This window comes from Aythya ferina, assembly GCF_964211825.1.
Source record: "Aythya ferina genome assembly, chromosome: 2".
Classification (NCBI taxonomy): domain Eukaryota; kingdom Metazoa; phylum Chordata; class Aves; order Anseriformes; family Anatidae; genus Aythya; species Aythya ferina.
This window is the reverse complement of record NC_140297.1, coordinates 123,603,032-123,626,041: the sequence shown is the minus strand read 5'-3', so window position 1 is coordinate 123,626,041 and position 23,010 is coordinate 123,603,032. Positions and strand designations below refer to the sequence as shown.

Genomic DNA, 23,010 nt, shown 5'->3' with positions numbered 1-23,010 from the left:
AACTTAAGCTTCAGAACTTTGTTTGCCAGAATCTATAAATGAAAGGCTCGAAACACAATATAAACATCTGTGTTGGACATTAAGACATGAAACGTTCAAATACGTGGTATTGCTATTTTAAGCTATAACATATCTGACTTCTACAGTGCCATTCTAAAAAGAGAAAGCTATCCCTGGAGTTTGGTACAAGCTGTTCAGTATTTTGTACAGTCAATACACCTGCTTAACATTTTTCTAATATTCCCTTCCAGCAGACAATGCGCATGGCTATACAAACTGAAACAAAAGACATAATTTTGAGAAGTTAAAAGCTAGTATAGCATTAATCACTTTAATATGCATTCTAAAACTTATCGAATGTTCTAACAAAAAAATCTTGCTAAAATGGCTACAAATGTCATCCCCATGGATCAGAGTATTTCTTTCAAAATGTTTTCAATATGTGGGAAAAAATAGCTGAACATTGGGACAATGAAACAAAAGATTTGAGAAACAGTATATGCTTGCTAAACAAGAATTATGTTTATTTAGCTAGTGAATCACCTAGAGGAGTAAATTTTCACTTTCATGATAGCAATCTGTCAGGCTTGCAAACACCCAGAAATAGGAATTAAAGATTTTAAATGTAGTTATAAAGGTCATAAAAAGTCTGATTTAGACTGAGGTACATTTACTCAAAACTGAGATTCATTGAGTGGTAGCAAACAAACAGTTCCTCAGACAAATGCACTTTTTCAGTATACATGTTACAGAAAAAAAAGAAATGTGCATTAACTGGTGGTGTCCACCAAGCTGCATATTAATATTCTCTTACACCAAACAGTTTGAAACAAGGGAAATGTCATTCTAATATAATTTTATGTTACGTTTCATTTGGCTAAACTGCAGCTTAAAGTTGCTTTGCCATATTAAAAGATTACTACAATAATTTCACATGAACATTTAGACTTGAGTTTTACTCCAGGACTAAATATGGCATGATTTGCTTTTAATCTGTTGAATAGCTAAAAACTGACAATTAAAAAAACTACAACAAAGAAAAAAATTAAGTTGAAGCAATGTGGATCTCACATCATTGAACCACTTCTAATGGTTAAATGTTAGTATTTAACAAATTCAAAGAGTTAATGAATCCTTGCATTCGTTCGGTCTCCTGTGCCTTAGCTAGGATGCATAAATACAAAAGACAGCAGATACTGGTAAAAGCTTCAGGACAGAAAGTGCTTGACGAAGGTACAGTTCTCAAGTGTGTTTGGTGAGAGAGTATAAGGGCAGATGCACTGATGAGAACCATTACAAGAAGAGTCAATTTTGTGTTAAAGTGTTCAAAGATGTCACCTTAAGCAGAAAAAAGCTTTAATAACGTCTTCTTAGACATATTAGGCATTTCCAGAGTCTACATCATTAGTGTTGTAATTCTAGCAGGACATCTCCGTATAGTTATTGTTTGTTCCTATTCCTCTCCTGAAAGAAAGCAAAAACAAAAAGAAAAATAATGTTAATACACATACATGAACTTTATTTGCTTTCTTCTCACTAGAGCAGTGGCATTGATTGTCATTTCTCTTAAATCAAGCAACTAGCTTTAAACGAAAAAAGTGTGTTTTTTTTTTCCAGAAATCTGAAGTATGTCGTTCAAGTCAACTTTTTCAAAATAAGGCACACAACTATAGGTCAAATTAAAACAAAGATGCTCAAAAACAGCTATCAAAAACCAAAGGTTTTGTAACATTACTTTTAAAAGACTGACAATAAAATATTGCACGAAGTGAACTGGTTAAGGAATCCAAAGAACCTACAAACAATACAAGAGGTAAACCTTCTATTTAATTTGTCAAAAATGTTCTAAGTTTAAATATCTGTCCACTAAATACCTGGAAAAGTGAGGATCATATTCCCAGGTACCTTATTCAAAGCCCACTATAATAAATGTTTCCATGTGCTTAAGATCAAAAGGTAAAGGAACAAGTTGCACCAATACCACCACCTCCATGCATCATAGTGTTGAGAGGGCAAGTGAAAGACATTTAAAAAGCCATTCATACATTTGTTAAAAAGGTATTTACCAATAAAATTCAAAAACATTACAAATAGGATGGGAAAAAAAACTTGAATGCATGCCTGAGTTGGAACACCTGAGTTGGAATCAGGCTCATATTCAGTACCAAGCTGCCACAGCATTATGAGGTGTAGCCTTTAATGTAAAGGAAGACAATATAAAACATCATATGTAATAAAAGAAACAATGAACTATAGTTCTATAGTTAAAGTCTAAAATACTAACTGCATCTCTAACAGGGACAAAATGTTCCTCTATTTTACGAGACTAACATAGGAGTAACTTTTTCAATGCTTTTGTCACCAATTTTCTCTACTTTGTTAAACACACAATTACATATTATGACTTATAGGAAAAAACAATGAAATATTTATTCTTTTCTTCATTATGTATCGTTCTAACTAGACTGCAGGACACTATTGCTTGACTTTAGGAAACTAAGAAGTTTTCTTCCAATAGCATTTTCTTATAAAAAAATATGTAAAACTGAGAAGGCTACATAAATGTTTTAAAATGCCTTCATGAAGATGTGGTTCTCTCCCCCATTTAAAAGAACAGAAGTAATTTGCTGTGTTTTATATTATTATTGCATTACACAGTATGTTATAAATGGAACAAGCATAGCAAGGAAAACCAAAATAAACCAGGAGGTATTTGAACAATTTCAAAACCACTATCTGGTATCATATTGAAACTTTATTATGCCAGAAACTATTTAGAAAAAGCAAAAGTTAGCATGCAATCCCAAATAAATTCTTCCCAGAAGACATTATAATGAAAGAAAAGTCTATGTGACACTTAAATTGGTTATTAGTGTAGAGATGATGCTCTAGTCTTCTCCAAGACAGACTCCTGCCTCAAGAACAGTTGCTTCAAGATGAACACAAAAAAAGTAAGGCTTGCACAAAGTTCTTGGTCACAATAATAATCCCACCATCTCAGCAGCTGTGTGACTAAGCTTGTACAATCTACAGAACTTCAGTATATTTAAACAACAGCATCTGCAACTATTCTGCAGTATTTTTCCTAGTTCAGAGACAAGTGACCAATATTTGCATAGTGTTTTTGAAGTGAGATTGATGCTATCAGTCATTAATATAAATTGGTATGTTAAGAGTGTATCTCCAGGCTAAAAGCACATGATCACTGGCCTCATGCCTCACGATGCATGTAAGGCATGCAAAAATAGCCTGCTCATGTACATCTTAGATTATTGCTGTACTATTAGCAGACATAACTGAAAGGACTGCACAAAGTGCTGAAAACCACTACTGCAGTACTGTGGTAGCCTATGAAACTGCTATGTTAAATAATGAAGCAGTATTTAAAATATTGATATCTATACACAGGTAATACCATTAGTTGCCATCCATTTGCAAGTATGACAGATGTAAACACTTCAAAACATCTACAAAGCTTCTCTGCATCCTAAAGTGCTGCACAGTAAGCTGACCAGCCTTGTATTTCACACAGCCCTGAATCAAATGCACTTCAGTTCATAACAATTCACTGCAGAAAGGGAATGATATCCTGACTACCTGCTTCCAGTGTGTGAAATAAGGGAGGCTTTACTATTTTTAAGTCCATTTTGAACTCCAGAGAGGAAAAAAGGCTTTAAGAAAAATCAATGCACCTTTCCTGTAGTCTCAAGGTTACATTACTACACGTATAGTTAAGCACTTTAAGCAGACCGACAAACCTGACATTTTTCAACGTGTGCAAACACTGTCTTCTTCAGATATATTGGTGTCAGTGACATTTGGCACTGCGGACAGCAAAATGAACTGAGACAAAACCTGATTTCTTCAAAATACAAGAACAAGACTATGCTCAGTAGCAAACTAGAACCCTCCCCAACCCTAAGTCAGATCACTCAGTAACAGCTTCACTTCCTATCTCAAAAAGTATTCCCCTTTTTCTGCATAACCAGTGATTATTAACATAACAGAAGCCTTTATATCCCAAGCAGCTTTCCACCATCAGCACAGAGGAAATTTCCACTGTACTGTCTGGATTGTACCACATTTCCCTTTCACAAAGCACCTCTTAGTTATTCTGTACATTCAGATGAGCACCATCTTTGCCAAATCTCTCCTCAGCATCCTAGGGTAAAAAGCTTCTCTAGTCAATTCAAGTTGCCTGCCAAAGGCCAGCACAGCCTGCTTCACTTTACAATTTGCCAAAGTGAGGTTATTCAGCTTTAGGTGGAGTTTATGAGCAGGAGTGGAAAGTAATTAGCCATTTGAATTAGAACTAAGTGGGAATGCAACAGCTGGTTAGCACTAACTGCTAGCTATAGACCATGTGGTGAGCAGATTGCACACAGGCAAACAACTTGCTACACAAACTGAAAAACCAAATAAAGGTGAACCTAAAGAGGCTCAGGCATTAGGAAGATGCCTCAATCTAGAGTAAATGAAGGTACAAAATGAGCAATGCAGCAACCTGGTCTTAACTGTTAGGTTGACTTATTTCAAAATTTCAGTTCTCTAAATTCAGTGCATTAATTGAATGACCCCAGGCTGAAAAGCAACTGCAGTGTAATTTATCCTCACATTTAACAACCACTGTGCCAACAAAATTTCAGCCTTCTAACAAAATGTTTTCTGATCTGAAAGAAACTGCCAAGATGCATAACACTGGTTTCTAGATTTTGATTTTGTTCCCCAAAAAGAAATAAAAAAGACTGATTTTTTAGTACCAAAAATTTAAGTCATGACCTAACAAAAAGCTACAGTCCTCAGCTGCATTTTTTTCCCCCGGGGTCCCACAAACTGAAGCTTAAAAAAGGTGACAGAGAGTAGACCTGAAAGAAGGGCTTGTGCTTTTTTTATAGTAGTTGGAGGTGCAAGCCCAACTACTGAAAGTGCCCATTTTGAAATCTGTTCAGGATTGCAAACTTGCACAAGCAAATTGCAGATAGCTTCCCCACACGCTCACCTCCAGCACAATCAGCTATACTTGCAAAATAAAATTTTGCTGAACTTGTGCATCTTGCTGCAACATTTAAAACGTTCATGCCTGAAGATGTCTGCTTCGCCCCTCTGTCAAATGTAGCATTCTTAGAGCAGCTTCAGAAGCCAGTGTGTGGCATATCTCAGTTGCTTCGATGCAAACTTTGATTTAATCTTCATGTTCATCTGCAAAGTAAGCTAACATGTCAGACTGCATTTCTGAAGTGAGGTGCTCTGCCAGCTCTGCTGCGTGGGCAGAAACACCTGGCAGAGGCAGAACAGACAGCTGTAGAGGTGGTGAGGAGAAGCCACAGCAAAGTTCATGAAATCTCATTTACTGACGGCATCAGCCAGAAGCTGCAGTTTATTGCACCCCAGTCTGTCATTATAGCTGTAACAGCATAAAAATTGACCTTAGTGCTTCAGAAACACAACGAAGAACTCATTACTGAGAAAACCAAAAAACACTAAAAATAGTTTACCCCATTTACAGCAAGAATGTCATCAGCTGTTAACTAAGTACTTCACCGAAACTTTAAAAATTTGCCAAGTAGGAGTCCCTTTTGACTTCTCACTCATCTCTTAAGACAGATACTACCTCACAACTAGATAAAATACATTTTTCTGAGTAGTACTTCTAGTGAATTCTGGGAATCTTTGAGGAAAAGGTCAGATGAAAAGGATTTCCAGAGGCATTACATGGACCCAAAAGTTTCTTATGTGGCAGATGTAGTAAGAAATAAAAGGGAGATGATGACAACATAGAAACTAAAAGCCACAAATTAAAAATCAAGCTCAAAGGAAGTCAAATGAGGCTTTAAAAACTCCAGAGCAATTCCTTCTCCTGGTAAGCCCTACGAACTAATACTCCTGAGACCTCACTGCTGCAGATGATTTCATGTCCAGGTAGTAAATAAGGCTTTCTAGCATATAAATATTAAGAAAATCTACAAAACTTATCTACTCTTCATATCAATTTTGATGGCATTTTACTTTATTTCAACCTCTGCAACACTTAGCAACAGCAAAACTGAAAAATTAAAATGGAAGTGGTAAATACATTTGAACTTGAGCAGAGCACTGTTAGTGGAACAGACAGATCATATTATTTTGTTATACTTAAAAATTGAATCCGTATCTGAATTTCCACAGCACACTAAGGAGCAGGGTATGAACACAGAAGGCAGAGGTGGGGAAAGAAACCTAACTAGTTTAAAGATACCATGTGATGACAACACGAAGGAAGGCTCTGCAGAAATCATGCTTGTACTAGAGCTAGCAAAGTCTTTCCAGCCTTGTTTTCCCAGATGGATATTTTCAGTGATGAATAGGTCAATTCTAACCAGCAGTAGCAAATGCTTCCCTCCAGTGCTGTACGCATTGGAATATCAGATGTTAATTAGCAACAATACAGCCATTTCAAGCTCATTAAGAAGTTGTTTTTTAAAAAAAAAATCAAGTTTCTCGTTCCTCATTACTATTTAACAACGTAAGGCAGTGCAATATTGACATTTGAAGACTGACAACTGATAGCTTTCAGAACTGCATCCATAGAAACTGCATCCACTGATGGTTACAATCACAGTGAAAGGAGCAGAAAGATGACTGACACCTCTGTTACTTCCACTCAGAAGCCCACAGACAACAAGCCCTTACTTTACTGCTCTGCTAGGGAATCTAGAGCACCCCTGGAAGGGTTATGACATTCAATGCAGGGTCTACAAAATATACTGGGGAAGAATTTCTCAGACATTCCTTAAGCCTCACCAATCTTTGCAGATGTGTAACTCAAATTACAGTCTGCCTCAAGGAACCGTGAACATTTTTAATCTTGGTTTCTCATTATATTCCATACGAAACTGGAATTAACATGCAAGTTTGTTTACATTTTCACAACCAACTATAAGCCTAAGTAGAGAAGCATACAATACTACTTCTGTTTATTAAGAACACTATCAGACCCCTGAAAAAGTGTTTAAACATAACTTGGCTCTAACAGCTCTTCTTTCAATTAAAAACACACTTCATAATAATATAATTTCATAATTACAAATAAGTGTCTCTGAAGGTTAAAGCCAATTAATATTTATATAAAACTTCAACAATCCTAGTTTAACTGAATGTACAAAACAGCTTGGCTAGATATAAGCTTTGTATGGTTTTAAGCTGACATGGTTTTCCAGCAAAGCACCACTAGCAATCTCTGCTTGATTTTCTCCTAACTAGTCCATCCATGACATGAAACAATGAAATACAGCTGAAACAGTTTAGAAAGTCATGCAGGCTGTGATTACCTTATGCAGACATATTTCTTCCCACTTCCTGCAAACAGCAGGAAAAGCACTGCTGTTCTAGTCAATTTGTTTTGAGTGATCTGAGGAGATGCAGCAGGAAGCAAAAGGCTGCTGCATGATTTTTTTTATTTTTATTTTTAACAGCTACTAACATATACTCAGGGCTCTGCTTTTGCTCTGGAAGAAGGGATTTAGAATTGTTCCTTTATCTTATAAAAGATTAGACACAGCATTTAGAAATAGTAAAGTTAACACAGATAACACTCCAAGTTGAAATTCTTGTTTTGAGGATCTACCTTCATATTCAGGAACATCAAAGAATTCGGTTCGAAAAATACCTGGTCTCTGAACACTACGGTAAACCACTTGGTTGACATTCCTAGCTTTTCCAATAGGGGTCCCTATATTACAGGAGAAACTGGTCATTCCAGTCCTAGAGTCAGAATTTAACTCCCCTCAGTAAAAAGGACTCTGCGGTCTTCATCCTGCAGGCAGCAATTTCAAAAAAAAAGAAAAAAGGAAGATCCACGTAAGTCTCTTTCTAAACTCACGTGTGAGTTTGCTTAGATTCCAGCTTTTTCATTCAACAGTCCAATACCGGACCTTCTCTGCTGCAGCACCTTTTTCCTTACTACAGGAAGGCACACCACTACCTAAACTCTTATTTAAGTCACTCTGACACTTTTTCTTAATACTCAGACCTCTCTATACCATCCCCATCCTGTAAGAAATTCTAAACACAAGCAACGATCTCAGCCACATCCACAGAAAACATGTTTTAAATCTCTACATCTACAAGAAAATTTGTAGGTCATTTTTAGGTACTTCCGAATGACTGAAGATGCTGAAGCAAATGAAGATACAGGAACTATGCATGTCATCATGGGATGAAACTTCTGTATCAATGTGTAAATTAATCTTGCTCCAAACAATCCTCTTCTCCCAAGACCAGGGGTACACATTAATCTTATGAGTATCAAAAGGAGCAAAAAAAATCTTGATAACACTTCCTGAGCGTTTTTCTTTCTTAAAATAGTTAACAACTGCAATATCACTGGATTTACAAAGAAACTGTAGGTATGTAAGTTCAAGCAAATCATAACTACCTTTAAAACCTCAACAGAAGCATATAGCACTCACAAGATACTAGAAACTGTTTCATTTACTGTTTTGAATGCCCTTTAGACATACCTATGCAAAGTTCAGAAAGCAGTACTACAAAACAGTACAAATAGCATTTAACTACATTAAAAATGTCCATCAACTACCTGTTTTTCTTGACTTGTGCAAGGATTGTGTCTGTATCAGAATTTGACATTACAAAATTGTAATTGAATGGGTCAGAGGAGGGAAGAGTCAGTTTCCTCTTAATGGATTATTTCTCACTTCCCTTCTTCAAAATATTTTTAAGAAATATCTAATCAAGCATTAATACACCAATGTCCTAGAGTAGAAAGGAGATAAGTTGTGTCATTTCAGACTACACTGTTACATATCAGAGAAACAGAAGTTGCATTAGTATCAGAATGAAGGAGAAAATAGGAAATGAATCCACTTAAATCAAAGTTCAGCTGTATCTGCATCGCTCTTACAAGATATGTAGTACAAGAGGAAAAAGCTAACATTTTAAATGTTTGACCTTCCATTTAAAAGTTTCTTGAAAAGTTAAAAATCCAGATGCAAATTAGAGAAATACAAACATACTGCATTTCCTTTATCCTTCCCTATGGATAACAATCAACTATTTTCAGTGCTATCACATTAAGACAACAATTTCATGTTAGTTACTGTGTCAGCATTCCACATTTACATGGGACCAGGACCTTGTTTCCATCATATTCTACAGAGAGCAGAATTCAAGAGGTCCTCAGACAACAGATAGTTGTAGTTTAATAAGCCACCTCCTGTGGGTGATAAAGACTATTAACAATCATTTGACTGGTTTTTGTTCTGTTTCTTTTAGTCAAATCCATGTTAGTTTGTTAGCATCTACATTAGTATGTTAATATCTACATAGTTATGCACCTGATCATCAGTAAATACTGCTTTTTTGCAAGCTATTTTTCTACTGCAATTATGCGCTCTTAAATTGTGTCTTTTTTCTGCTCCTTTAAAAAAAACTTTTTCTAACTGGTTTCTGTTGAAAGACAATCCAACAGAGTTTTAAACAATCTGAATGCAGTTATGCACACTTACACCCCAAAACAGTAGTTCAAACTACAGACTAATGCAATTTCAGATTTCAACGTACTATTAACAGACCTTGTGAAAAAGGGGCAAGATTTCTTTGCTCCTTAGGACTACAGCACTTGCACACTTCGAACAGGACACTAACTTGAGCCATACAAAAACTGTGAATGATTACTGCACAAATTAGTTTCCAATCCCACTTTTGGGAACACTACCTACAGCAGGGTCACATCAAATAACAGTACACACTCCAGCTCTAATATTTAGACTTGAAATCATTATTCACGATCATTTGGAAGTAACCTTTATCAAATGGCAAAGTTAAGCAAGTTTAATGTTCATCAGACTATTCACTGCACTTTTACAAGTATATTGTCCTATTTTAATAAAATATACTGATAGGTCATATTGGAAATTAATTATTGATTCCCCTGAGCTGTTAAGATTAAACTTTTACAACCAATTATTTTAAAATAAGTTAGCTGGAATGATGAACAGTTATAAAGTAAATTAAATCCATAAATCACATGCTGTTATGTTTAGATCAGTGATGGATTCAAATTTTTTTTACCACCTATTTAACAACAAAATATTAACTGAACTTGAAGGAACACGCGACTACTGCTGTCTGATGCACTTAATATTTTATTAAGAGCCATTAGCACATTTTTCATAACAAACACTAGAATCAAAATGATCCCCACAGCTGCCACAGAAAGCATTTTATACACAGAATATACAGTTTTACTGGCAGTAGAAAGTGCACTAATTTATATATAGCTCCATAAAAACCTAGATAGCACTAGGTAAAGGATTACTCAATTAACCATAAAACAGAGCTTACAATAGTAAGTAATTATTTCTGAGCTATGTCTGAATCATGAAGGAGTTAACTGTACGTTTACAAGTTGGGGATAAGTTGTTTATATACTGTGTCATAACAGAACAAGAAGCCTAGACATTTTAAATCAACACTCACATGTAAGAGAATGAAAATCATCTCAGTGAGCATTAGTTTAATTTGGACTTCATACATTTTAAGTACATACTAATTTGCTCAAGGCATGTCTTAAATCCATCAACAGAAGAAATCTCACTAGATATCCAGCACTAAAGTCATTATTTGTTTAAGAATTGGTCACAAAAACAAGTTGTACAATGCTGGAGAAGAATCAATGCCTCCTGTGCAAGTATCAGGGCAAGTATGTTTGTTCTCATTAGTGCTGGGAAAGGCAGCTGTTTCAGCAGAGAAAAGCAGAGCTCACTACTTGAGTCATATGGATAATGCATGCTTCACCAAGAAGATTACAGGAAATAGCAATGTTCCTTTATTACACAAAATATACATAACCTCATTGTCATCTAGAGACCCACTAAATGCTGAGTTTAGTAATTTGATTTTTAAGTTTATCATACACAGAAACACTACAAAACCCACGCTCCCTCCCCCTGTCCCCAATTACATTTCATGGCTTTTAGCTACTGCAGAGGAACCAAAACCACAAATAAAGCAGCTGCTAGGGCATGTCTGAATTATGACTCCTTTGACAAGTTCTTTCACAGAAGTATCAGCTTTTGAAGCAGCCAAGGTATGTGTGAAAGTGTCTTAAATAATCAGAAATATAAGAAACAGGAAGGCCATAGAGAAACACTATAATCCTTCTGAAACATTACCAATAATGTTGTATTAAAGCCCGAAAAAAAATCAGTTTTCCCCATACATAGTATATTAGATATGAATGTGGCCCAATCTCCTATCATCAAGATGGCACAGAAGCAACAATACTGATTTAGGGCAACTCTGTTTTTAAAAAGGAAAAAAATACATATATTTAAAAGGCATTACCCACGCAGATATTCATCCTGCCTCCAAATAAAAAACCTCTAACATAATTTATTGCAGAGTTGTGCAATAAAACTACGAAGTTGAATTTGGGCATACATGACACCAGTCTAGAGGAGATGCCAAACATATGTTGAAGGATTAGGTATGTTCAAGGGCTAGAATCACTAGACACTATCAGAAACCTAACAGAAGTAAGGAGATAGTGGAGCAGGTAACACAGCCAGAATGGTGACAGTTTCAAATGAAAACAAATACAGCACTTTACAGACCACAAGTTTCCTAATTAGCAAAACCCCTAGAGTTTTGGGGTTTTGTTCAGTAGGTGGTGCAATGGATGAACAGAAAGTACTACCACCAAACCCCAGTAATGCAAATTCTCACTTCTGAGTACTTGCACACCAAACTAGTACAATAGTTCCAGATCCCTGAAATGCTTCTCACCATGAGACAAGTCATGTATTTACTGTTACTAGCAAGCCTGGAAAGAAAATACAGTGAAAGTGAATATTGAGGCCAATAGCGAATAGAAGTGTTTTTAGTAGAGGGGGAGTACGCAAAACAAACAAGTACTAAAAGTAATTTAACTTAAATGCTTTTTTCTCTTCCCCATTTTTCTCAAATACTGACCTCCAAAACTAGTTTTCTCTACAGATTTATCATTTATTTTCTCTACAGATTTATTATTTTCACAGAAATTAACTTTTTAATTGCACTATCACCACTGTCCAAAAAATAATTCTGACACTGTACAAAATCACTGTATATCACATTTCACAAACTTAAATACAAATTAAATCAGGAGGAAGATCTTTTTCACAGTAATCTTGCTGTTAAAATTTTGCTAAAGCAACCTGAACTGAAATATTTTGTTAAACTTTTTGCAATTTCACATTTCAAATGACATCCAGAAAAAGTAAAAATCTAAACTAGAAAACTTCAGTCAATACACTCAATTTGGGTTTTGTTTACTTTGTAAAGTAAAACACATCTGAAGTCAGCTAATGCCCACATTAGTATTGTGGTTAAATACGTAACTGTTGTTGTGTTAACGCAGATATAAGAACTTAAATCTTTTCATTAATAGGTAGTTACATCAAGTATATACACTTTAGGGGGGGGAAAGCACCACTTTCTGATTCAACACTCTCACAGAGATTTCAGTCATATGAAATAACAAGCTTACCAAAAGTAGGAAAAACAGGAGAGCTACTATAATACTGATTTCTTACCCTACGCATGGCTTCCTCCTCCTCTTGACGCTTTTCATAATGTGCAAAGTCATCAAAGATTGAGGTGGTATGCTTGAAAGTAGCAATTATTTTAAGCACTTGCTTGGCTTTTTCTAGGGGTACTTCTTGAGTGTCCCTCGAATTGGTAACTGGTTTGTTGTCATTGTTTTCCAAGCGAATATGCCGCAGTTGGTTATTGGGAACGTCTTTGACAAAGATCCATTTGACATCAAACTTGCCCTTCCACTTATCCTGAGACCAGACACCAGCATATGCATTGTAGTCCACAACAGACTTCATCTCAGCCACTCCACAAAAGTGTCCACTGCCATTCACGCTGAAGAGTAAATAGAGTGGGCCTTTTCCATTCAAGGAACGGTAAGCAGCATCCAAGCGCTTATTACCATGTTCAGTACTACACCAGATAGAGTACTTAATGGAGCGATGAATATCGTCCTCTGAATAACTTTTGATTATAAACACACGTCCATTCTTCAGGTTCCAATCGAAGTCTTTGGGATTGTAGTTGTTTATGGCCTTTAGTTTCTCCAGCACTGGGTGCACTTCCACACCAGAAGGTGAGGAGCTGACGGATACAACACCTAAACCAAAGTTTTCAGTACCAGCTCCGTTGTTCTGGCTGAAGCCCACCCCCCTATTACGAGGCGCTACCCAGCGGTTTTGCAGCTGTTGCTGCTGCAACTGGTGAGGCTGGGCCTGCTGCTGAGGTCCTTGTTGCTGTTGTGGTTGCTGTGGCTGAGGCTGCTGTTGAGGCAGTTGGCTTTGCACCAGTGGTGGTGGTTGAATTAATGGCTGAGGCTGCTGGATTATAGTCTGAGGAGGCAGTACTGGTTGGGCTGGGGGTGCTTTTACCACTGACCCTTTGTCATCCCAAGTTCCAATATTCATGTTGTGTTTTATAGGTGGGGGTGGTACAGCAGGGCCCCCAATGCCCACATTACCTTTAGGCTTGAGTTTTGGCTGAGGTTTAGCAGGCTTCCTTGCAATGGCAGCCCATGAGGTTGGTTTAGGTGCTGAACTGCTAACTGGGGGCACGCTGTTGGCTGCAATGCTTGTCATACCTGTACTGCTCAGAGCTGAACCTACAGTTTTTGTTACAGCAGCCGTCATATCTCCACCAATTTTCAGTCCAGTCATGCCTTGCTCAATGCTGCTAATACCAGGCACCTTGCTCAGAGTATCGCTGCCAAATCCAGCCTGTCCATCTGCTATGGCTCTCCCAAGAGAACTAGGTGGATAGCCATAGCTGCTGCTGTAAGCAGAGCTTTGCGTTGATTGTCCCTGAGATCCACTCGTCCCCCATGTAGAGAAGTCTGCATTCCCAGGAAAAAAATTAAATCCATGCTGCCCAAGAAACGGAGGGGTATTTCCTAATGCCCCAGGTTGACTAAATACACCATCGGGTATGTAATGGTGTTCACCATTACTCATCTGTCCATAAGTTGTCAAGTATGGCATTGGAGGGTCACCTGCAGTTGACCATGCTGCTTCGCCTAAAGAGTACGGAAATCCAATGGATGGAGCATAATAACTAGGCATATATGGGTCTGACATTGGTGGATAGCTGTTACTCTGCAAGAGAACAAAACAAAAGATCAGCAATATAGACTACATCCACAAGCCAAAAAAATCTCTAATACCATCCAAATGTTTTTAACGATTATATGAATGAAATTATACTTTCACCACTCCTCACAGGTAACAAACACGAATACCTGTTAGAATTGGCCATTTTTTCCACAAACCATTTTAAAAACAGAGTCATAACAGTAGTTTCATAAGCAGAGAAGCATATCTGCAACTAGGATTTAAAGTTTTGCTATTTTTTGGTCAGATTTCACACTTTTAATAGGAGACAGCTGCAGGAACATGATGGCAGAAAGGATGTAAGGATGTCTATTTGTTCCAGGAGGAACAATACTCAAACCATAAGCTTTCCGTTAAGTATAATTTGTGGTCTAGCAGAACAAAGTTTACTGGCTAAACTCAAATATCAAGATTTGCTGGAAATCAAAACAGTTATTTCTTTATGTGAGAAAGTACCAAGACACTTGAAAGACTACCCCCATGTAACTTCTGATGTTGTTTTGGAAAAAATATGGCACAAACATTATCATACCTCCTTAATATCACACTATTTGATTAAGTGGGAAAGCAGGAAAAATTCTCAAAAGCCTTTTAATAAGTTGTCCTTTCCCATCTCTCATGGCCATCACAACATATAAAGTTAACTTAATGAATATTAACTTCTAACTACAGAGACAACTCCCAGCTCTGAAAACAAGTCATTAGCTTTCTGGCAGAAGTGTTATACCAAGCCATAGTAATATTAAACTTCAATCTATTATGCCATCAACTAGAAGATACTATTCCTCCTACCAATGTCAAAGGAAATCATGTCCATGCAGTTAGTATTTTCTCAGAGCCAATTAAACTGTTGTTTTGAACTTAATCTAAAATATGATGAATTCATTGTAAATTTAAGGTGTGGGCTTTCACTTTGATATTTGGGTTTGTTTTATTTTAAGCTTCTTGTAATTGGATCTTTCTGAAGTCAGAATACAAGATCAGGAGATATCAGAGCATGCTTTTCAACTGAATCTTTTCCAGAATTTAAGACAACTTTACCTGTTTAAGATATAAGATAGAAAATTATATTTCAACAGGTACTCAGACAAGTAATGCTAAGAAGCATCAAATTAGGTCTGGAAGTCCACCGAGTTGCACAGTTAAATTCAAGAAAGTAATATTCACTTACCTGATTTGTCTGACTACTTAGATATGGCTCAAAATCATCATCATTTACTGCATCCTTTTGATGAATCGAACCGTTTTGTACTGAAACTAAAAGTAAATCTGTATTAGGTATACTCTCTGGAAATCTATCACACTTTCAATCTAGGTAACACTTCTTAATCACCTGTGCACTGAAATACCTCTACTTATGCTTTGAGACTGAATATATTATCATTAAATACCACATTGCCAATTTAAAGAAAATAGTTTGTTTTGTTTTTAAGTCCCCCGATTACATCTCAGGAGAGGCCTGGAAAGACTGCAACCAGAACAGACTATTCCTGTCTGTGGAGTTTCCTCCTTCCTGAAAGAGGAATTTTCCTGAACTCCACAGACAAAAAAACTACAGTCACACCTTATTTGCATGGGCAATAAATCCAGCGTTTCCAGAAGTACCAGACCAAGTGCATATATACAGACCAACCCGACCACACATTCAATAGGTTCAGGGAAAGTTGCAACATGCACCTTTCTCTTGCCAAGAATAAAGTCAGTAACCCACCAAGACAACTGGGAAGAGCTATTCCAGCTGTTTAATTTTGTAATTGCTACATAACTATTATACTATACTAAATTAGCAGCATCTCTAGAGTTCATAGGGGACAAGACAAGATGTACGCAATAGCTGAAGTCCCCAAGGGTGATTACAATCCTTATGTGCCACTTCACACTGGAATCTCTACCTACCTGCTCTTCTTAGCCTTTTATTACTTTTAATTTCATCTAAGGCATTACACCTACCTGGGATTTTGCAGCTCCCAAATTATTTGAAGCATCTCTCAACTCCCCCTCCCAAGCTATTATTTAAACAAAGTCAAATTGCACAAATTTCTACTAAACTCCACTGTTTCCCATGGTGCAAAGCAGAACAGGCACTTAAATGAGGAGGCTGCTGATTTGAAATTATACAACTTCAATCTGAGAAGATAAAGAACTTCTTCTCAAAAAGAAGTGTCTGCTTTTCTGAATGCCTTTTTTGTTGTTTTTATTAGTAGCTTCAGTGAAAACAAGTTTTAGAGTAATCAATAAGGTACACTATGAATCCATGACAGCAGAAGTTCCAGGAGATTTTCTGACAGATGGCAAATCCGAGTTATGAGTTGACTCCTGTTTCCCTCTTCTAGCAAAAGCTTCTGAGAAGTATATACAACCACATAACTAAACTTTCAGCTTTGTTGTAGCCAGTTTTTTAGAGAAGGCTTTGTTGCTTGGTTGTGCTCCTCCCTCCCCCAAAGTTCACACTGCAAACCAAGCAGTACTTGGACCATATCACTTCCTAATTTTTTCACATTTGATTTCAGTAACTCTAAAACAAACTATCCTCAGGGAATTAAACTAGATGAAAAATAACAATGGAATAGACGATCGTAAGAAATAACCAGAATTCTGGAAAAATATATTAATTTCAGACAGCAGTAACAAGAGCTGAAAAATCATAATTTAACACAGAACAATAAAAGATTTGTTCCAAAGCAAATACCTGGGGAGGAGGGAAGCAACTTGCATCTTGTGCATCTCCCTGGGGTTTTAAAAGTTAGAACACTTGACACTTCAATTGCTACAAACTGGCACAGTGTGTATGTATGCTAGCTGCAGCCAATTATGACCAGCAATAATGAGCATTATTAAAACAAGATATAAAAATACTTATAAATTAAGTAACAACTGAAGTTAATATTAGTGTTTTATTTTGTTTTCCCCATAAATAAGGAGTTTCAGTTCTGGTCATTAATCATCCCAAATTTAAACACAATGGAAACACACTAATGAGCTGGAACACTGTATTCCTTTTTATGTTTGGCCCAGTCACACCAGAGGATGATCCTCAAAGTCTTTTCTCCACACCATATTCATTGCTTATTCTTAACCAATTAGTATGGACAGGAAAATTTTCAAACACTATTTTCTTCTAATAGAAAAGTAAATGGAGGGAGAAGTGTCTTGAAGGCATGCAGCCACAAATAAAGGGATGTACAAGCATGTCTAGACTGGAACCTTATCAAAATTAATCTCTTTTTAGCATCTGCCATGTTTGTTTCAGAGGTATCTAAAGATAACTTAGAATTATTTTTGGTCAGCCATGACACATAACAGAATGCTATTGTAAACTTATTTCCTTTCTTATTCATTCTGTATTGAGATCTTAAGTCAGAGACAAAATATTTCCACACTGCCATCTTTACTATTAAATGTATACATTCCCCAGTGAAATGGCATGACTAGAAGTGTTTCTTTGGCTTTCCATTCTAACTTTACATAACATGTTAATCATGAAGAACGTAGCCCACACACAGATTTAACAAGAGCAAACAGATTAAGATGCATGCCTTATACCCCAAACCTCACACTAAGTGTTCCAACTGAACAGGGCAGCAATGAAAAACACTAATGGAAACTAATCTACAGTTACTAAAAATATCTGTATCAATCCAACCCTGAAAATACTGTATGCTTCCGCAAACACTGTGAAAACATACGATGTAATTAAACGTTGTGAAGAAACATCTAATCAAATAAAGGAACTTAAAGCTTATGCTCTTTTAGCTGCCACTATCCTTTGAATAACCACTTGCAAAAAGCGCAAATGATGGCCAAAGGCATAAGAATAAAATTTTCCTTAGAAGCAGCCATTATACCTTGATTAATGTGGAGAATGAGGCCTAAAATAAACAGGTAACATTTCATTCCTGCTTTAAACCTAATCCTATGTTTAAACCTCCTACAAAACCAAAAAAGATATATATACATATATATGTAAACAGAAGTCAGCACTTCTCTATCATAGGTGTGATACACTGGCATGAACAACAGAAAGGGAAAGAGGGAGCTTGGGGAACACCAGGTCCCTATCACCCCCATCTTAAGACATCATTTGGTTGTTATCATTTCTGATGTTTCATGTCAACACTACAGCATTTGACAAACAGAGTAAGAGAACTTTCAAGATAAGATAATTTACTGGTTTAAGTTTCTGAAATACTGGAATTAACATCCAAGAGATTGATAGTACTGTTCTACACCCTGCAACTTCAATCCCACACATTCTGGTCAAAGGAAAAAAGCACATTACACCAACTTATAATTAACTAGAACAAAGCATTAACAACATTTTACTAGACAATACAAATCAGCTACTTCTATCATTTGCAGGCTTAGTATTTTTATTTCAATATGATAAATACTTTCTATTTACATGCATACACCCATTCAACTGCCTGTTCTAAATCTCTCATATGCTCTATCAGCCCATGCAAACAGTAACCTTTTCACCATCCTTTTCAGCATCATGATTCTTATGCATAGAATCAAATTTAGTCTGTTGACTCAGACTAATCACATCTTCCCTCAAAGCCCCTTTAAGCTGGGACTATATCGTGACACCTGAAAAAGATTACTGTCTGCTAACATGTGGATGGACAGTAAGGATTTATGCTACTGACATACATCCTCTTGAATGAGTCGCTGATGCAAAGACAACTATTTGTGCTACCCTGTGCCACCATCTTCAATCTCCTAGCCCTTTAATCTAAGGCTAAATCATAAGTCAGATTCATATGCTATTTGCTTTAATGTATATTTCACCAGAATTGAGCTGATTATTGGTTTGTTTCACTACAACTTTCATTGAGGTCATATTCTCACCAGCAGCCTACATATATATACACATTATTTAACAGGATGCACTCCACAAAAATGCAAATTTAAAAAAAAATGCAAAAACATTTTTATTTAGGAATTTATGAGCTGTATTTTGATAGACATTCTGAAGTATTTACAAATTACAGCACAAAAAAATGCTAACATTAGTTAGTAAAGTTGACTTGTTTTCCTTATTGAACAAACTGCAAAAACAGCATCCAAAACAGAGATGCTTATTAATACTTCCACTCTCAATTCATATATATGGAGTACAGTTCAAAAAAACTACTTATAAGATTCTCTAATAGATGCATCTTAATAACCTCAGAAAACGAAACAGTGTAATTCAAAGAACAGGAAGCCACAAGCTACTTGCTAAGACAGAACTGACTTTTCTTCTCATTTAAGAGCAACATGGAAGACAAACAGAACTGTTTTAGAGACACAGAAAGAGTTAAAAGCTCCATAAATATTAGAATATGAGAGAACATGAGAGCATGACCAAACTGAAAAGGCCTGAGGAGGCAAACAGGTTCATTTTTCTCTGAATGCTTGTCACAATTAAAAGGGAACAGACCAAATTCAACAAGATTCAGGATCCACTTGTCAACACATGAGTGACATATACAATAAGCAGCAGATAATCTGCACACAGACAAGGCAGCAGAATAAGTAAACTGTGGATAACATTAAATGACAGTTCACTGAGAACAATTAGATTAGTTCAGGTAATGAACAGCATGGGCAAAAAAATGGTTCTTTTCTGCAGACAGAAATAACAAGCATATTGAATACATCATGCAGGTAGCTGTTTGCGTATTATTCTACAGCCCAGCTTACTGAGCAGGTAAAAAATATAAACGGGCACAAGTGGACTGATTAAATAAAAATAAATCCCAAATAAATTTTGAGATCAAAGATAAATCCCAGACCAGAAATAAATTGTAAGATATAATCTGAGATGCTGTCTAGGACAGACTTGCCAAGTATTTTTGAGGGAAGAATATTAAGTAGTTAGCTGTTTGTTTCTGTGGGAGGGAAGAAACCCCAATGAGTATGGTATTTAAAAACTAAGATGTTGACAGAAATCTGAAAAAGAAAAGCAAAGGGCCTAGAAAAACGAAGGAAAAATTCTTGACTGACTAATACTAACATGAAAAGCCAAGAAATTTTCTGAAAATAAGGGTGATCTGTTTTGCTCACAGATATGAGTAACTAAATAGTCACGTGGCTCTTGTCTCTCAAGCTGAGGAAGCTGTTCAAAGACTCTTCCTGATGATTCTAGTAAACTGATTCTATTCACTCTACAGAAAGACCCAAGGTATACTGTTAAAGAGATTATACAGACATATCACATATCAGCTAAAAATAAATAGCTATGTTATCTGCTTACTCGTGACATTAATCTTTATCTGCAAAATAAAACATTTTAAATTGATGTGCCATTGTGCAATAGTAAAAATGCTGGGAAATAATATTTGGCACACCATTTCCTGTCATCTTGCTCTGAAATAAGACATCCTATAGCTGCATTCTCTTCCCATAATTGTCTCAGGACACATTAACCTTCACAAACAACAAGATAAGAGACTTACACAAAATTACAAGGAATCAACTTACCTTTATTTCCCTGTCCTTTAGGTCTCTGTATAGGAAAGGGGAGGGGGAAGCAAAACAGAAAAGTTCTGTTAGAATCCTCAGATGTTTACTTCAGGATATCTCAATTTTTTTTGCTAGTTCTGTTGTTTTCAATTTAAGCATCAATTCAAACTACTATAAAAACATGCTGAAACACAAACCCAACAGAATCGTTTTAAAATTGAAAGAATTTCACAGAAAACCATTAAAGTATTCTACAGTCTTTTATAGCATGTGAAGCTTAACCGGTGGTGGAAATGCAATGAAATGAATTTTGATTGCCCCTCCTTGAGAAGCATAAGCAATAAACATAGCATAAACTGAAACAGAGAAAGTTAGCTTAAGATTACTGCCAGTGCTAGAACTTCATTATGATACATCATCTTTAGAATTGACTTACGGTTATTTATCAGAGAAAAAACCTACCATGTCTTGCCTTTTAGATATACAGAAGTATATAAAAATACACGGTAATACTGCAAGCTGAACTACAAGCTGCGCATTCCTCATTTAGGCAATTACATTAAGTCTCTACACTTTCACACACGGAAATACCTTAAGGAGAATTTTTTTTTTCCAGGATTAGTCATTACAAAACACTGTTAATCTGTCATGCACTAAGAATCACTGTAACAGTACAAATTACAGTATCCTTAATTCCTCTACAGCAAAATAAAACAGCTTAAAGACAGAAACAACTACCAACCCTGAGAGTTTAATTCATCTCCTCATATATGTACAATTAAGCATGAGTTGATCTCCTGGCGCCATCACTAGCAATTTTTAGTCCTGACAGACTCAGTATTTACTGGTTTGAAAGTTTAGGGTAGGTTAGAGATAACCACCTCCATCTTGCTTTCACATGCATCTGTCTCAGGGTTAGGTGCCTGTTTAACACAGCTCCATCTAAAGCTGCATTGGTTAGTCACTCCCCTCTCCTCAGACGAGAAAAAAAACATCTGTAACATTAAAAGCCCCAGCTATATCTTCTTTTCTGATATATCTCATCCAGGCACGCAAGGATCAACAAGAGACGTGAAACTAAAAGAAAGTCGAGAAGCAGCAGCCCCCGCAGAAGCGAGGGGAGCAATGAAAAGCTAAGAGACCACTGAGCTAGAAATAAGTGCATAAAAGGAAACCGGAGAGCATGCAGAGGGACAAAAGCAGCAAAACGCTACAGGCACACGAGGAAAAATAAAAGAGGGAAGGAGGCTGCGGGGAGAAAACTTTTGGGGAGTGGCAGAGGCCCGAGGAGGAAGCAGAAAAGCACGCACCGAGAAACGAAGAGCAGCAGAGGCCTAGCAGAGATTAGTTAGAAATAATAATAAAAAAAAAAAAAAACAACAACCTCGCAAGGCCCGGGAAGGATCGCAGCGCAGCGACAGGGAAGGAACGGCGGAGAGCGGGTGGAAGGCGCGGAGGCCGCGGGGGAAGGAAGAGAAAGCGGCGAGGCCCGCGGGGAGGAAAGGTGGGTGAGGAGGGAGAGGAGAGAAGGCGTGGAGAGCGGGGATGCGGCGGCAGCAGCCCCAAAAGGCCGGGAGGGCGGCACGGAGGCGCCCGGGCACACAAAGCCGGCGGGCAGCGGGGCCCGGCGGGCCGGGGGAGGCGGAGCGGGGCGGATGGGCGGCTATAAATAGGGGCCGCCGGAGCGGCCCAGCAGCACGGGCAAGCCCATGGCGGCCGGGGCGAGCCGGGAGGGAGGCGGCCGCCGCCCCGGCGCCGGGGGGGGGTGAGGGGGGGCCGGTACCTGGTCGACGCTGGTGGCTGACATTCTTCACGGGGAGCCGCGATCCCCTCGCTCCGCCTGGGCCTCGAGTGCTCGCTCGCACGCCGCCCGCCTCCCTCCTCCTCCTCCGCCTCCTCCTCGTCGTCGTCCTCGCCCTCCGCCGGGTTGTCGCCGCAGGAGGCAGGCAGCCGGCCGGCCGGTCGCAGCGCCGCTTCCCCCCCCCGCTGCTGCTGCTGCCGCCGCTCCGGGCTCCGCTTGCCCACAATGGCGGACGGGCTCCGGCTCCCACTTCCGCTCGGCGGCGCCCTGACCTTCCGCTCCCCCTCCGCCGGCGGCGCCGCTGACCTTTCCCTCCCCGGCCCCGCCCCCATGTCACGTGGGGGGGCGGGGAGGGAGGGGAGGGGAGCGGCGGTGCGCTGCCAGCGGCTTAAATGGTGCCCGGGAGGGGGCAGTGCGCATGCGCAGGGCGCCTCCGTGCCCGCCTGGAGCCTTGCGGTGCGCATGCTCGGCGGGGACAGCTGGGGAGAGTTAATGGTGATGGGCTGCGCGCTACTGCGCATCTGCAGACCGGGGGGGGTGGGGAACAGGGCGCATGCGCGGGGAGCAACCAGTTGTGGC

The 23,010-nt window shown here is 38.2% G+C and overlaps 1 protein-coding gene across 1 annotated transcript; it reads right to left on the bottom strand.

Annotated features, from left to right (window-relative positions):
* Positions 1 to 500: 500 nt before the first annotated feature.
* Positions 501 to 22,734, bottom strand: YTHDF3 (YTH N6-methyladenosine RNA binding protein F3). The gene is made up of 5 exons (XM_084512038.1): positions 22,414 to 22,734; positions 20,649 to 20,673; positions 15,352 to 15,437; positions 12,573 to 14,165; positions 501 to 1,464 (listed from the first exon to the last, which is right to left on the bottom strand). Exons 1-5 carry the CDS (start codon positions 22,435 to 22,437, stop codon positions 1,441 to 1,443), a joined length of 1,752 nt encoding a protein of 583 aa, XP_084368164.1. The 5' UTR covers positions 22,438 to 22,734; the 3' UTR covers positions 501 to 1,440.
* Positions 22,735 to 23,010: the final 276 nt, after the last annotated feature.

Excerpts from the sequence above, each read along its gene's own strand:
- YTHDF3 (XM_084512038.1), bottom strand. The coding sequence starts at position 22,437 with ATGTCAGCCACCAGCGTCGACCAG. Across the intron at positions 15,438-20,648 it reads TAAAGGACAGGGAAATAAAG|TTTCAGTACAAAACGGTTCG; the intron begins GTAAGTTGATTC and ends ATTTACTTTTAG. Across the intron at positions 14,166-15,351 it reads TAAGTAGTCAGACAAATCAG|AGTAACAGCTATCCACCAAT; the intron begins GTAAGTGAATAT and ends GTTCTCTTGCAG.